Raw genomic sequence first — 12,587 nt, 5'->3', positions numbered from 1 at the left:
GTTGCTCTCCTCCCCAGTAATGTTAAATTTAGCACAGAAAAAAACATAATAGTGGTAATTTAAATAGCGGTTCATGGGATTTATTAACCCTCAGGGGTCCCTCTGTCCTTTTTTGGACATTTTCTTCACTTTTCTTTTTTGATTTGCTGATCATTTTGGCTGTGTTACAGCTGAAGGTATGGATTTCTGCAAGAAAGTGTCATTTTTTTTTACATATTTTTAAAATCTAATGTCAGTTACTGTTACAGGTCTATTATACACTGGTAACACATTTTGTACCCTCTGGGGTTCCTCGCGTCCAAAAAAGGACACACAAAGAAAATGGTATAAAATCATCATATATCAATATTTTTTTCTGCTTTTTTTGCATAAATCTCTTAAACCACTTCAGTTCTGCTCAAACCTACCAAATGATTATAAGTTTTCAGGATTTTAACCCTTTAAATGCCAGTTTGAAGACATGTTGCCTCTTGTTTTATTAAAAAAAACAAGACAGAATATGAGACATTTCCCACATAATACATGATGGAGGGATGTGACATTGTTTTATATCAGAGTCTTTTATATCAAGACATTTCTCAAAACCAGAATATGATCAGGGTGACTTTTGAACACTGGAAATAAATCATGTACTCATCCCGGCAGTAGCCCCCGTGGCACTCAAAGTTTCCCTGGAATTTTCTAGTGTAATTATATTGCTTTGTACCATGATCCTCACAAACATTTGTGCTTTCTCTGTACTAGGTTTGGATGGTCACAATCTCAATATGAAGACAGTGGTGTCGCTTTGATTTGAGCAGAGGGCTACTATTTATTACATTTTTTCATTAACCTTGTCTCATTTACTGGATGTTGTTGATTCTTGCTTGCTGGAATTTCTCAGTATCTTTCAGGGTGAGCTGCCATGGGGAAGGAGAAGCTCCACATAAACATTGTGGTGATAGGACATGTCGACTCAGGCAAGTCCACCACCACCGGCCACCTCATCTACAAGTGTGGAGGCATTGACAAGAGAACAATTGAGAAGTTTGAGAAGGAAGCTGCTGAGGTATGACTCATATTACTCTTACTTGAATTTAAAATATGATAATGTTAATGATTTTCTACTGTGTAAGCGCAGTCGTTGCACAGGTAGTACAGTAATATCTGTTTAATTGCTCCACATTAATAAATTTAGCTTAATATGTGGACTAGATAGCCTGCAGCTACCTTCTCTAAATTACAAGCAATCCTATATTTTGGGTCATAGTTTGCATTATTCATTGCTAGCAGACCTACAGCACACAAAAGTTGAAAATACAACATGGAAAGTTTGGGTGTATGTAGTACAATTTGGAGTAGACAATACAACAAGTAATCATAAATATTTATGTGTAGGTCATGTATTACTTAAGAAATATTATGATTGTACAGTTCTGATACTGAATGTCAAAGCTTCTAGGTTCCTCTTATGGTTGCTATGAGGTAAATGTAATGCAAGTTCTGAGATATATGACTTACATGTTTTCATTATCTTAGTCTCCATTAACATCCTTTCTCCAGTAGTCAGACAAGGAAGTATTATAGAGTTGTCCTTTATGTACATACAAATTTATTTAGAGTTTGATTGTGTTGCATGAAAAATCAGCAATGGTATTATATAGCTTTGAAAAAAAATCATATAAAGTAAAAGTTACACGTCCTTTTCTTACTTTCCTCTAAACATCCCCTAGATGGGAAAAGGTTCCTTCAAATATGCCTGGGTTCTGGACAAGCTGAAGGCAGAGCGTGAGCGTGGCATCACCATCGATATCTCTCTTTGGAAGTTTGAGACCAGCAAGTACTACGTCACCATCATTGATGCTCCAGGACACAGGGACTTCATCAAGAACATGATCACTGGGACATCTCAGGTAGAGGGAATGTAGGGAGAACCGTAGTAAACGAGGAAATGCTTGAAGGAGAGAGAAAGGTACTGGAGGAGGAAAACTCAGATTGGTTGAAGGACTTTTTCACATCTCCTTCTCCTCGCCCTTTTCAGGCTGACTGTGCTGTGCTGATCGTGGCTGCAGGCGTGGGCGAGTTTGAAGCTGGCATCTCTAAAAACGGGCAGACTCGTGAGCACGCCCTCCTTGCCTACACCCTGGGAGTGAAGCAGCTCATTGTGGGCATCAACAAAATGGATTCCACTGAGCCCAACTACAGCCAGAAGCGGTACGAGGAGATTGTGAAGGAAGTCAGCACTTACATCAAGAAGATTGGCTACAACCCTGACACTGTGGCCTTTGTGCCCATCTCTGGTTGGAATGGAGACAACATGTTGGAACCCAGCCCCAATGTGAGTCTGCTGTGAGAGCCTTAACATGTATTATACTCTGGGTATGATATTGTATATTTGTATAATAACAAATATGCATGGTATTCCCAGACAGTACTGTATACACCGACCTCAGTTTTTATATTAGGGTACATCTTCATTATGATTCCGTTTCCAAATCTAATTAATAAAAGTAAGTTGTTGCATATGCATAACCTCAAATACACACATCACTTTTGCATCCTAAGTAGCAGCTGCTGAGGTAAAACTGAGCGTCTCTCCTTCCACAGATGAGCTGGTTCAAGGGCTGGAAGATCAACCGTAAAGATGGTAATGCCTCGGGCACTACATTGCTGGAGGCACTGGATGCCATCCAGCCTCCGACCCGCCCCACCGACAAGCCCCTCCGCCTGCCTCTGCAGGACGTCTACAAGATTGGAGGTGAGGACAGGGTCGGTGTGGGCGTCTGTAAATGTGATGGCTGTTTGATTTGTGGTTGGGAGGACAAACAAAAGTTTTAAGTGCTCCAATTATCAAGCTCTTCTAAAGTGTCAGTGGCACCAGTGGTGAGAGTTTTTAGCGAATGAGAGCACATTGTGACAAAAAGAGCAGAGCTAAATGAGGTCTTGAAATAATTCCCACTGGGTTATTATGTCCTATAATGAGCGTCTGTCCCGTTTTGTACTCATGTATCCGCACCTGAAAGAATCAGTCTATTCATGCAGTTGTTTTACAGAAAGTTGTCAGTACAGACAGTAAAGTTAATAATTCCTCTGTGCCAGGTATTGGTACCGTACCTGTGGGCCGAGTAGAGACTGGAATCTTAAAACCGGGCATGGTGGTGACCTTTGCTCCTGTCAACGTGACCACCGAGGTTAAGTCTGTGGAGATGCATCACGAGGCCCTGACTGAGGCGCTACCTGGTGACAATGTAGGCTTCAATGTCAAGAACGTGTCTGTCAAGGATATTCGCCGTGGCAACGTGGCTGGGGACAGCAGGACTGACCCACCACAGGAGGCAGCCAGCTTCACCTCTCAGGTTTACAAACAGGACTTAGTTTTGAAAGGGAATTCTAAATGTTCACATCACTGCTGCATAAAATATGCATGTTCATGAGTCTGTGGTTCTGCATGTGCCCCTACCTGTCTCTGGTGTCCTCCAGGTGATTATCCTGAACCACCCCGGGCAGATCAGTGCTGGCTATGCCCCCGTGCTGGACTGCCACACTGCACACATAGCATGCAAGTTCGCTGAACTGAAGGAAAAGATCGACCGTCGCTCTGGTAAGAAGCTGGAGGACAACCCCAAGTCCTTGAAGTCTGGAGATGCTGCCATTGTGGACATGATCCCCGGCAAGCCCATGTGTGTGGAGAGCTTCTCTGAGTACCCTCCCCTGGGTGAGTTTACTGACCTGCAACAGAATTTCTGTTTGTGAGTCAAACTGTGACACTACTGTATTATTTATTGTGTGAATTAAAATCAAACATTAACCTCTATCTTGATGTGAATTTAAATTATAATCAGGAATAACAAATATTTTCTCCATGATGGTTCCTCAGGGAGGTTTGCAGTCCGTGACATGCGTCAGACAGTGGCAGTGGGAGTGATTAAGGGAGTGGAAAAGAAAGCCCCCACCAGCGGTAAGATCACCAAGTCAGCACAGAAGGCACAGAAGGCCAAATGAACGTTGTGCTGGGCTGCTGCCCCAAACGCTCACCTTGGCCGAAGACACACTAGCAACCCGCCCCTTCTGCACACCATAGTCAGTGTCTGGGCTATTATCACAATGCATCGCAAAAGCAGACGAAGGAAAAAAATAACTACCACACAGTTAGTGTATAACATGTTGAAACACTGTTATATGTAGGTCTTATTGTCATGCAGTTTGTGGCAGAACAACAAATTTGTGTTACAGCTCTCTGGTTGTGTGCTGTTGTAGTTAAAATCAAGCCGCTCATTGATCTGGCCAACGAACTTGACGGCTTAGCACCAGTAACAAGGCAGAGACGGTCTTTTGCCAGGTCCTTGTTTAAGTAATGCTCTGTGTTCTAGCGTTAAGAGATATACTTACTAGCCAGATGTAGATCTGCTGCATGTTCCTGTTTGCACCTTAGAGAAACAAGCTTCAGAAACTCTTTGTCTGATACCTGAAATCTTCATGCCTAGCACTTTGCTTGACTCAAGCTCCCTTGCAGTAGCTCTGTTGAATGTTACAGTTAGGTTCATGAACCTTAATCACTGTTGTTTGTGACCATATGTTCATAAAAGTAATATAATAAAGTAATGTTTAAACAGTATGTCTTTGTTCCTGTTATGATTGCGGAGTCCCAGACAATGGAAAGTTTCAGTGAAAGAAGATGGGAAAGCGAAAAAAGTCTTCGTAGAATTTCCTTTATTGATGAATGAGAATAAAAGTCCACTTGCATTTCATTACATTACAGGCTTCATAAATCTCAGATTATTACTAGTGTGTAAATATGTGCACATTTTTAAATAAATTAAAAGAAATGAGAGAATGGTAACATGTCAAATGCCTGTTTTACGCCCTGTAGCAAAACGCTCGCTGAATAAGAAAACTGTGTAATGCCTCAAGTTGGAACATTTACAGGGAGAGAAAATGGAGACAGTGCAACCATTTCTGTTCAGAGGAACCCAATGCGCTTCTCAGGAAATTGTAGATATGGAGATGAATATGTACCACAAAAGCAAGGCACCAATATACTGGATGTACTGCAGCTTTTTACTAGACCGCAGAGCTGGGATCTGTTTTTACTTTCACTGCAGTCAATTTGAACCATAAATAGTGATTTGTCTTGATGATGTGGCATTAACTCTCAGGTATAAATAGGTTTGGATATGACAACCCCTTCATGCAAAGTATATTTAAATATCTTAAGGAAAGTAAAATCCACTTCTTTAAAACAAACTGACCCAGGCCTCCTTCATATAATCTGGTTTTAAGTCTTAAGAATTTACTGATCTACTGCTAGCTACAGGTGATAATTCACCAGCGAGGCTTTGAATGCTTTATGAGTAGTTTCTACCTGCATTTGTGGTGCTGTCATTATTTTCCTACAACTTGAGAAAACCACTTAACCTTACCTGATGCACTTGATTCTTCACCATGCAACAGGGAGAGGAAGTTGGTCATTAGTCTATTCGATGTCACTGCTCGGCAGTTCGAGAAATAGATGTTCTGCTCATATTAATAATGAAATAAGCAATACATTCTGCAGTGAGACCATTTCATTCCATTGCAGCAAGCAAAAATAATCCAACATTACAGGTAAAAAAAAAAAAAAAGCAAAAAAAGCAAACATTGATTGTAATTTAAATAGCATACCTTCTTTTTAGGTAGAAACGGTGGTGAAAAGATAAATGTAATACAAAGTTAGATTTCTGAATATTTCTTTCATTGAGTCTGATTCTGAACCAATATGAAGTGCTTTGATAAGAAACAAATTAACATAAACTGTCCTTTAAACCAAGAAATGACATTCAAGATGTGTTTCAATCCACGGCTGTTGTCAGCTGGACACCGGTCGGTGTGTGAAGTAAGCAACAGCTGCTTCCTGTTCTCTCCTCTGGACTGTGCCTAAAATTCTCCACAGCATAATGGACATGTAATGTAACAGCTGCACAGCTGTGCTTGTAATGGGCATTCTTATCTGTACATGTGCATATACAGGTGTATACATGTGTGCATGTGCTTTCAACATGATGCACCTCATACCGGAGCTGACTTGGCACAAGTGGCTTCGGTAAGCATCCAGATATTTGGCAGCTACAGCAGCACTGACTGTCTGGTCTTTCCTGCTGTTCTCCTCAGTTACAGGTTATTATGTTTGGCAAAATAAGATACGCCAATTGAAAGTTTAACTGAAAGGGACCAATCCTGCGGTTTTGCATGTTTTAGCATATTTACTACAAATCACATGCTGTTTCATAAATTTGATATTGTTTGCAGTGTAATATAAACATCTGTTGGCAGAAACTTGTTTTAATTAATTTCTGTTAATGACTTCATTGTTATGGCATGCGAAGGACACTTGACAGAACTATCTGTGCTTAAACTGCAAAACTCCGATACTTCGAAATGCAAAACTGACAAAAATGATCTGACGTTCACTATTACTAATTACTCTGCTAATTCATTTACTGTATGGAAATGAATGAAAACCAGTGGATGCCGGAGACTGCAGAAAACGTTTTAAGTATAAATGAACTGTAGTTTAGGAGCTAAAACTTGCATGTTCACTGTTTCATGATGTGGTACCTTTTAAAGACTTGGGGCAACCAAAGTCAGTGGTTGAGGACAGTAATGAGATGTATTATTTTAGGATATAAACATAAGGAGTTAATTTGGTTTTCTGAAATGTTTTGGAAATAAAATAGGTATAGTGGCAAGAACAGAGAATGAAACATTTGGCAATAGTGAGCAGAGTTTCCCATACATTGATTTATTTGTGGTTGCCTGCCACAATATCAACATAGACCATCACATATTGATTTTCTTTAAAAAAAAAAAAAAAAAAAAAAAAAAAACTATTCCAAATGGCTAAAATCTTATTTCATTAGAGCGGAGCTGTGCGCAGCCCATTGATTCGTTCAGGCGCTCCTTGCCCGGCTCTCTCTGTCTCACAAACACATTGACAACAGACCTGTCACCGTCGGACTGGCCATCGCACCGCATTGGTGGCTCAGTGGACCATCAAAAAATCCATAGTTCGTCTCTTGGCTGGTCCTCTCTGTATGCCTTTCATTTGAGGTGTGTATGAGAGCGTGTGCTGGGACTAGGCTCACTGGCCAATCACAATATGCAATAAGCCCTCACTGACCCAACCCGATCCCGAAAACTGAAAGAAGAACAAAGAACGCCATTGAAGTCTCTCGATGGAGAAGATGTTTCGTGCTTGATTGTTGAGCTTGATTTACCGACTGGCTCTGGTGGCAGAGAAAAAAATGGGAACGGTGTAGAATCTGACTGGTTGGAGATTAGCTTCTGATAGACAGTTCATCTAATCACCTACAAAGTATTTCTTGAAAGCGCCTGCCCTGAAACAGTTTCCAAACAAGCCTCCCAGACGGTTCTGTGTGACGAACCATCTGGCACGTCACGTTAAAAGACTACAGCTCTCCTGAAATAAAGCTAAAACAGGGACTCCATCATCATTGTGACTTGGTTTTGTCCATCCATAAAACTCACCAATGCTATCTTCTAAATTCATTCTTTCAATATTGTAGTTCTCTACTGTGTAAAACCTCTACAGCTTCCACTCCTCTCTCTCTCTCCTGCTGTTACTACATCCATGGTTTGAACTTGCTGCAACCCTTCAACTCACTCGTGGACCTGCCTATTCTTTTAAGCTGTGAGATTTTGCCTGCGAATGTTTAGAGTTTATGGGAAATGGTGTTCATTAAAGGCCACTAAAAAGGTAAATAAACAACGATATTAGATGTTAGGTGTCCACGTCTTCTGTGTAAACTGTATCTTGCTAATCTGAGTACCTAGGACTGAAAACATGCAGTGTTCATGCGGTGTCTCAAGGTCATATATCAACCAACTGTCTTAATGGGGCCAAGTTTAGTTGGTTTCACAGGTTTTTGGGGTCTGTGTTCTCTCTGCGTTCTTTTACAAGGCCCCATCTTTATCTCAGATGTGTCCATCATACTTTAAAACAAAGAGTGACTCGTGCAACGACATGTGATCAGCCTGTATGAAAATACTGTGATTCTTATCAAATGGTTCAAATGAAAATTGACAAAATAAAAAAAAAAAGAATAAAAAAAAAAAAGTACCCCTTGATACAGTCCCACTCTCCCGCTCCATCCAAAAAAGGATAAAATCCGTCTCCGTGAGGTGAGATTTACGTGCCTTCCAAATTTGTAGCTGGGTCTATTTTAGCCGTACGTGCGGCATGTTCAGCAATTCGGTGCTGCCTGCAGGGGGTGAGGATGGGTGGGCAGTGGCCGGGCTATGGTTAGAGCCCCGGGACCCTGCCCTGCCCCCCGTCCTCAGGAGCTCAGAGGAGTAGCGGTGGGACTCAGCAGTCCCCTGTGACAGGAAGCAAAATCCCTGTGCCTCTATGTCTCTGTCACTGATAAAGAGGTCCTCCTCACCCCATCCGCCTCCACCACTCCTGCCTACACCACCACCACCACCCCCTCCTCCCCCAGGATCTTGGCTACAGCTGTGGAAGCCAATGGGGGAGTCACTGCTTGTACTGGGACTTGGAGATGGCCTGCTGTAGGTGTGGTGGGAGTCCTGGACAGCCCCTGGAGGTGCCTGCATCAGGTCCTGCACTGACATGGACTTGCCCAAGCCTCGGTCCGTCTGCCTGGGGCCAGAGCAGCACCCCAGGGCTTGCGGCACCAGGGGCTCTAGCTCCAGGCTCATATGCCTCCTCCAGGAGCCCTCCTCCTTAGTGTTTAGCCTGCCATTGCTGTTGGTGCTGCTCTTTAGCTGCTGCCCGAGTCTTCCCAGCCCCAACCCAAGGCCTAGGTCCTCCCTGACACTGCTGTCCTCCATCTTTGTCCCTAGACCTCCACAAAAGTCCTCTATGTCAGGGGATGCCTCTGTGGACGTCACTTGCACCAAGTTGCTTGGGCCACCGCTTCGGCTGGGAGGGAGTGGTGGTGGAAGCCTCGGCAGCAGAGGAAAGCCTCTGTCTCCTACTCCTCCACCCACTCCACTGCTGATGCTATTTGGGGTGAGGATGGGCGGGGAGCTCCCCACGGCCTCATCAGTTCCACTTTCAGGCGTGGTGGCCTGAGCCTGGGTATGATGATGGTAGGGATGATGAGGATGATGATGGTGGTGGTGATGATGATGATGATGGGGCAGTGGTGATGGACTAAAAGAGGAAGAAGCAAGGCCTGAGGGAGATGTGGTAGAGGAGACATTGAGATTGAGGTTGAGCTCATTGGGTGGTGCCAGGATGAGGTGGAGTCCTCCCTGGGAAAGGTGGGAGTTGGCGGTGGAGTGTGTGACACAGCCACCAGGGGGAGGCGCTCCGCTGCTGCTGACCTGGGTGGAGCAGGACAAGTCCTTGCTGAAGACGGAGGAGTTGTAGTCAGAGGTCTGCTCCAGCTCAAACAGGGGCAGAGAAGAGAGCGTGAGGGCAGAAGACGAGCCTTTACGCAGAACCTGCCGATATATGTCGAGCAGGGAGTCGAGCTTCGACTCAATCGACTGGACCTGTGAGGAGAAAAGGGAAAGAGATAGAGTGTAGAGATATGACAGAAAGAAAAGCAAATTAGTGTGGAGGGAAGGTATTTTAAAGCCACTATGTAAAGTTTGGTATGTGATTATAAAAACTTTGAAATCGATATGCTGGTGGCGTAAGGAGGAATGCACATTATCAGAGAGTCTCCCCTGGAAGAAATTCATAGTATTACAGTCGAAAAGAGCAGAGTTTAGCAAAGTTACCGAAATTGTCGTACTCATAAAGTATGGAGTTGGACCTCTGTTTCGAGTATTTATGCTAAGCCAGGCTAACCACGTCGTGACTCCAGCTCTGTGCTTAATGTACACACACAGGATTAGCATTGATCTTCTCATGTGACATTTAGAAAGAAAGCAAATAAGCATATATCCCATAATTCCTTTAGGTTTTGGAATGAAAACTGAAGTGTTGGACCCTTTAAATCCTCATGAAATCACATAAGATTGAATACTTATTGATTGAACACTTATATTTAATACCAAAACTTATTACAGTCTTTAGCATACTGATACTATGATATATTACCTCACTATAAAGGCCTAGTTTAATTAACTGGCTTATGTTATTTGTCTCAGTTATCAGTTATAGGATGCTGCACTTCAATAGGAGAGGACCACTATAAGAGAACAAAACATAAAACAAGAAGCAACACACGGACCTGCCGCTCCACCTTACAGACGCGACCCAGCATGCTCATGTCCTCTAATATATCGCCATCAGACAGCAGCTTCTCTCGAATCTTCTTATCCAGAGGGATCTGGCCCTTCCCAAGGATTTGGTCCACTCTGGAACGCACACACACACACACACACACACACACACACACACACACACACACACACGCACACACACACACACAGCACATGCAAACACAATAAGACATTAATGATAAAAAGAAAAAGAGTGACGAAGTAGAAATCAACAAGGCAGCCGACAGAGAGGAAGGAAGATTGAAATAGCAACAGTTACCATGAGCCCACTTTCTTTTCCAACAAATACTGTACAAGCAAATGACAGGTTACACTTCCTCACTGGATTTGACAAGTAGTGTATGCAACATGAAACAATACTACCAATCATATAATAATGATATGTTACTAAATCTGTTTCTTGTTATTCAAACCGTTAACAAGAGGTTTGCTTTTTTCTGACTTGAGCAGAATCTTCTATTCTTTTTGCTTTTACAGCATATTATCCAAATTCAGTGTGTTTGTCTCTTACATAAACACTGTCCCTGCTCAATCCAGTGAGGTTCAGTAGAATCTGGTTAATAAAGTCTGTTAATCAGGACAGGTGTAAGCCAAGGCTTTGTCATGCAGTCATACCAGCACCAACGTTTTTGAGAAAATCAATGTTAAAAGCTTTGACAAGATCCTCCAACACCCACAAGACTTGCATCTGAAAATGTGTGTTTTCCTTGAATATGTGCTTTTATGCTTTCTTTGAATGGGTGTGGTTTGCCCCTTGATATGGTCATAACAGGTGAAGACATTATCTCAAAAGGTGATTTGTGATTTCCATCTAAATGCAACACAAATTTTAACCAAATTGTCTGAAAATAAGCAACAAAAAATACAAATAAATCTCAATTTCAATCCACTACAGGTTTCTACAATTGCTAACTCACATTTCTCTATATTGAATTCACTTTTTCAAAACTGTTCACCCAGTCAACACAACAATAAACCACTGCTTTGATAGAAAATGCATACAATCACCACATCTTTCAAAATTCATGAATTTTCTTACTCAAACTCAACCACCACAAAAAAACTTTTACCATGTTTACATACTAGTGTAAAATTGAAACTAAACTTCTGCTTGATTTTCAGGAAGAGGGGAAGTGAGGCTGGATCCAGAAGTTTTACTTAATTGTATGAGATGACATTTCTTGCCCGGTCACAGACTGGTTTACAGCCTATCAGTGGATGGTGTCACTTTTCCTTCCACCTCACTCGGTGGAATCTTTGTGAAATCACTATGCCAAATACATACAGCCACTTGGATTTGGCATTGTTCTGGTACAAGAGATGATCTTGACATATGAATGAAGTAATGTGGTTGAATTAGTGCATTTTGGATGCGAGATTAACTCTGTTTCTTGGTTGAGTTCATGTACTCAGTGTAGAAAAAAGGGGCATTTGCAGTTGTAAACGACTGTAATATTAGGAGTTGGGTGCAGTGAGAAAACCATGTTGGAGAAGAACAAGGTGCAAGGAGATGACCTAACTGAGTTCAGATTATTTTGTCAAAAAATTCTATACTTTGCTAGACCTGCCTCTTCCTGTCCTGCATAAGATAAACTGCATGCAGCAGTTTCAATGAACAATTGGCGACAGCAGGGGGCGCTGTTACAGCAGTGATGGCAGGTAAAAGTCACAGTTGCACTTAGAGAATTTAGTTTGTATGTGTGTGTGTGTGTGTGTGTGTGTGTGTGTGTGTTATGGGAGGTGTTTCTGTATGATCTGTGTTAACATCAGGTTGCAACTTTGTGTGAGTGTCCCAGAATTCATCAGAGGAAAAGCTACAACCAGAGTCAATGTATTGTAGAGTTTTGTTAGTGTTCGGTTAGTGGATGACTGCACATCCAGGACAGACGTGTTAAGGAGCAATGGAGATGTGTGAGGAGAGGCTGCGGGATCATTTCACTTCTATCCTCAATCAGTTCAAAGAAGAAACTTCATACACGTTCTAAAATTGCAGTTTTCCTATTTTTGAGGACGAACGACCTCTTGAATTGACTGACTGAAGTGAACTGAACCCATGTGGCATGTGAGGGGTGGTGTGAAGGGGGGAGGGGGCATATTCTGACCCCTGAGTGGAGTTCTTTCTGCCCTGGCTGTAATAGAAAGGGAGGGAGGGGGAGGAAAAGGTCTTGGCTCTGCTGCTCAGGGGCTGTGGGCCTACAATCATGTCCAACCTGTGAGGGAAGCAAACACATGCACACACACACATATACAAACACACACATACATACATATGCACACATACACAATGTAAAAGACCAAACAGACACACATTAGCGTAATATATACCCATGCATTTATAAGGTATGAGTGCGGGT

General features: G+C 42.4%; 2 protein-coding genes across 4 annotated transcripts in view; one reads left to right on the top strand and one right to left on the bottom strand.

The window, feature by feature from the left end:
• The first annotated feature begins 425 nt into the window (after positions 1 to 425).
• Positions 426 to 4,594, top strand: LOC111660429 (elongation factor 1-alpha 1). Its single transcript, XM_023413712.2, has 7 exons — positions 426 to 1,048; positions 1,713 to 1,892; positions 2,021 to 2,317; positions 2,587 to 2,737; positions 3,079 to 3,335; positions 3,460 to 3,694; positions 3,857 to 4,594. Exons 1-7 carry the CDS (start codon positions 905 to 907, stop codon positions 3,979 to 3,981), a joined length of 1,389 nt encoding a protein of 462 aa, XP_023269480.1. The 5' UTR covers positions 426 to 904; the 3' UTR covers positions 3,982 to 4,594.
• A 78-nt stretch (positions 4,595 to 4,672) lies between these two features.
• kcnq5b (potassium voltage-gated channel, KQT-like subfamily, member 5b) overlaps positions 4,673 to 12,587 on the bottom strand; it is a 115,412-nt gene continuing 107,497 nt past the window's right edge. For 2 of the 3 annotated variants that reach the window (XM_087175925.1, XM_087175926.1), the window contains 2 exons: positions 10,182 to 10,308; positions 4,673 to 9,495 (listed from right to left, as the gene is read on the bottom strand). In XM_087175925.1, the coding sequence (XP_087032051.1) occupies positions 8,194 to 9,495; positions 10,182 to 10,308 (1,429 nt within the window). In that variant the 3' untranslated portion in view covers positions 4,673 to 8,193. Of the gene's footprint in view, positions 9,496 to 10,181; positions 10,309 to 12,335; positions 12,444 to 12,587 lie in introns of all 3 variants that reach the window. The other variant, XM_023413710.2, reaches the window with a different exon arrangement.

Source organism: Seriola lalandi, unplaced genomic scaffold (assembly GCF_002814215.2).
Source record: "Seriola lalandi dorsalis isolate HSWRI2012SDOR001 ecotype SW California unplaced genomic scaffold, Sedor1 jcf7180002054518, whole genome shotgun sequence".
Taxonomy (NCBI): domain Eukaryota; kingdom Metazoa; phylum Chordata; class Actinopteri; order Carangiformes; family Carangidae; genus Seriola; species Seriola lalandi.
Note: the sequence above shows the minus strand (reverse complement) of the source record. Positions and strands in the feature narration are given on the sequence as shown.

What these genes read in the sequence shown, in the direction of transcription:
- LOC111660429 (XM_023413712.2), top strand. Translation starts at nt 905, where the DNA reads ATGGGGAAGGAGAAGCTCCACATAAACATTGTGGTGATAGGACATGTC. An exon ending in TGTTGGAACCCAGCCCCAAT is followed by an intron (nt 2,318 to 2,586) that starts GTGAGTCTGCTG and finishes CTCCTTCCACAG; the next exon opens with ATGAGCTGGTTCAAGGGCTG. An exon ending in CTCTGAGTACCCTCCCCTGG is followed by an intron (nt 3,695 to 3,856) that starts GTGAGTTTACTG and finishes ATGGTTCCTCAG; the next exon opens with GGAGGTTTGCAGTCCGTGAC.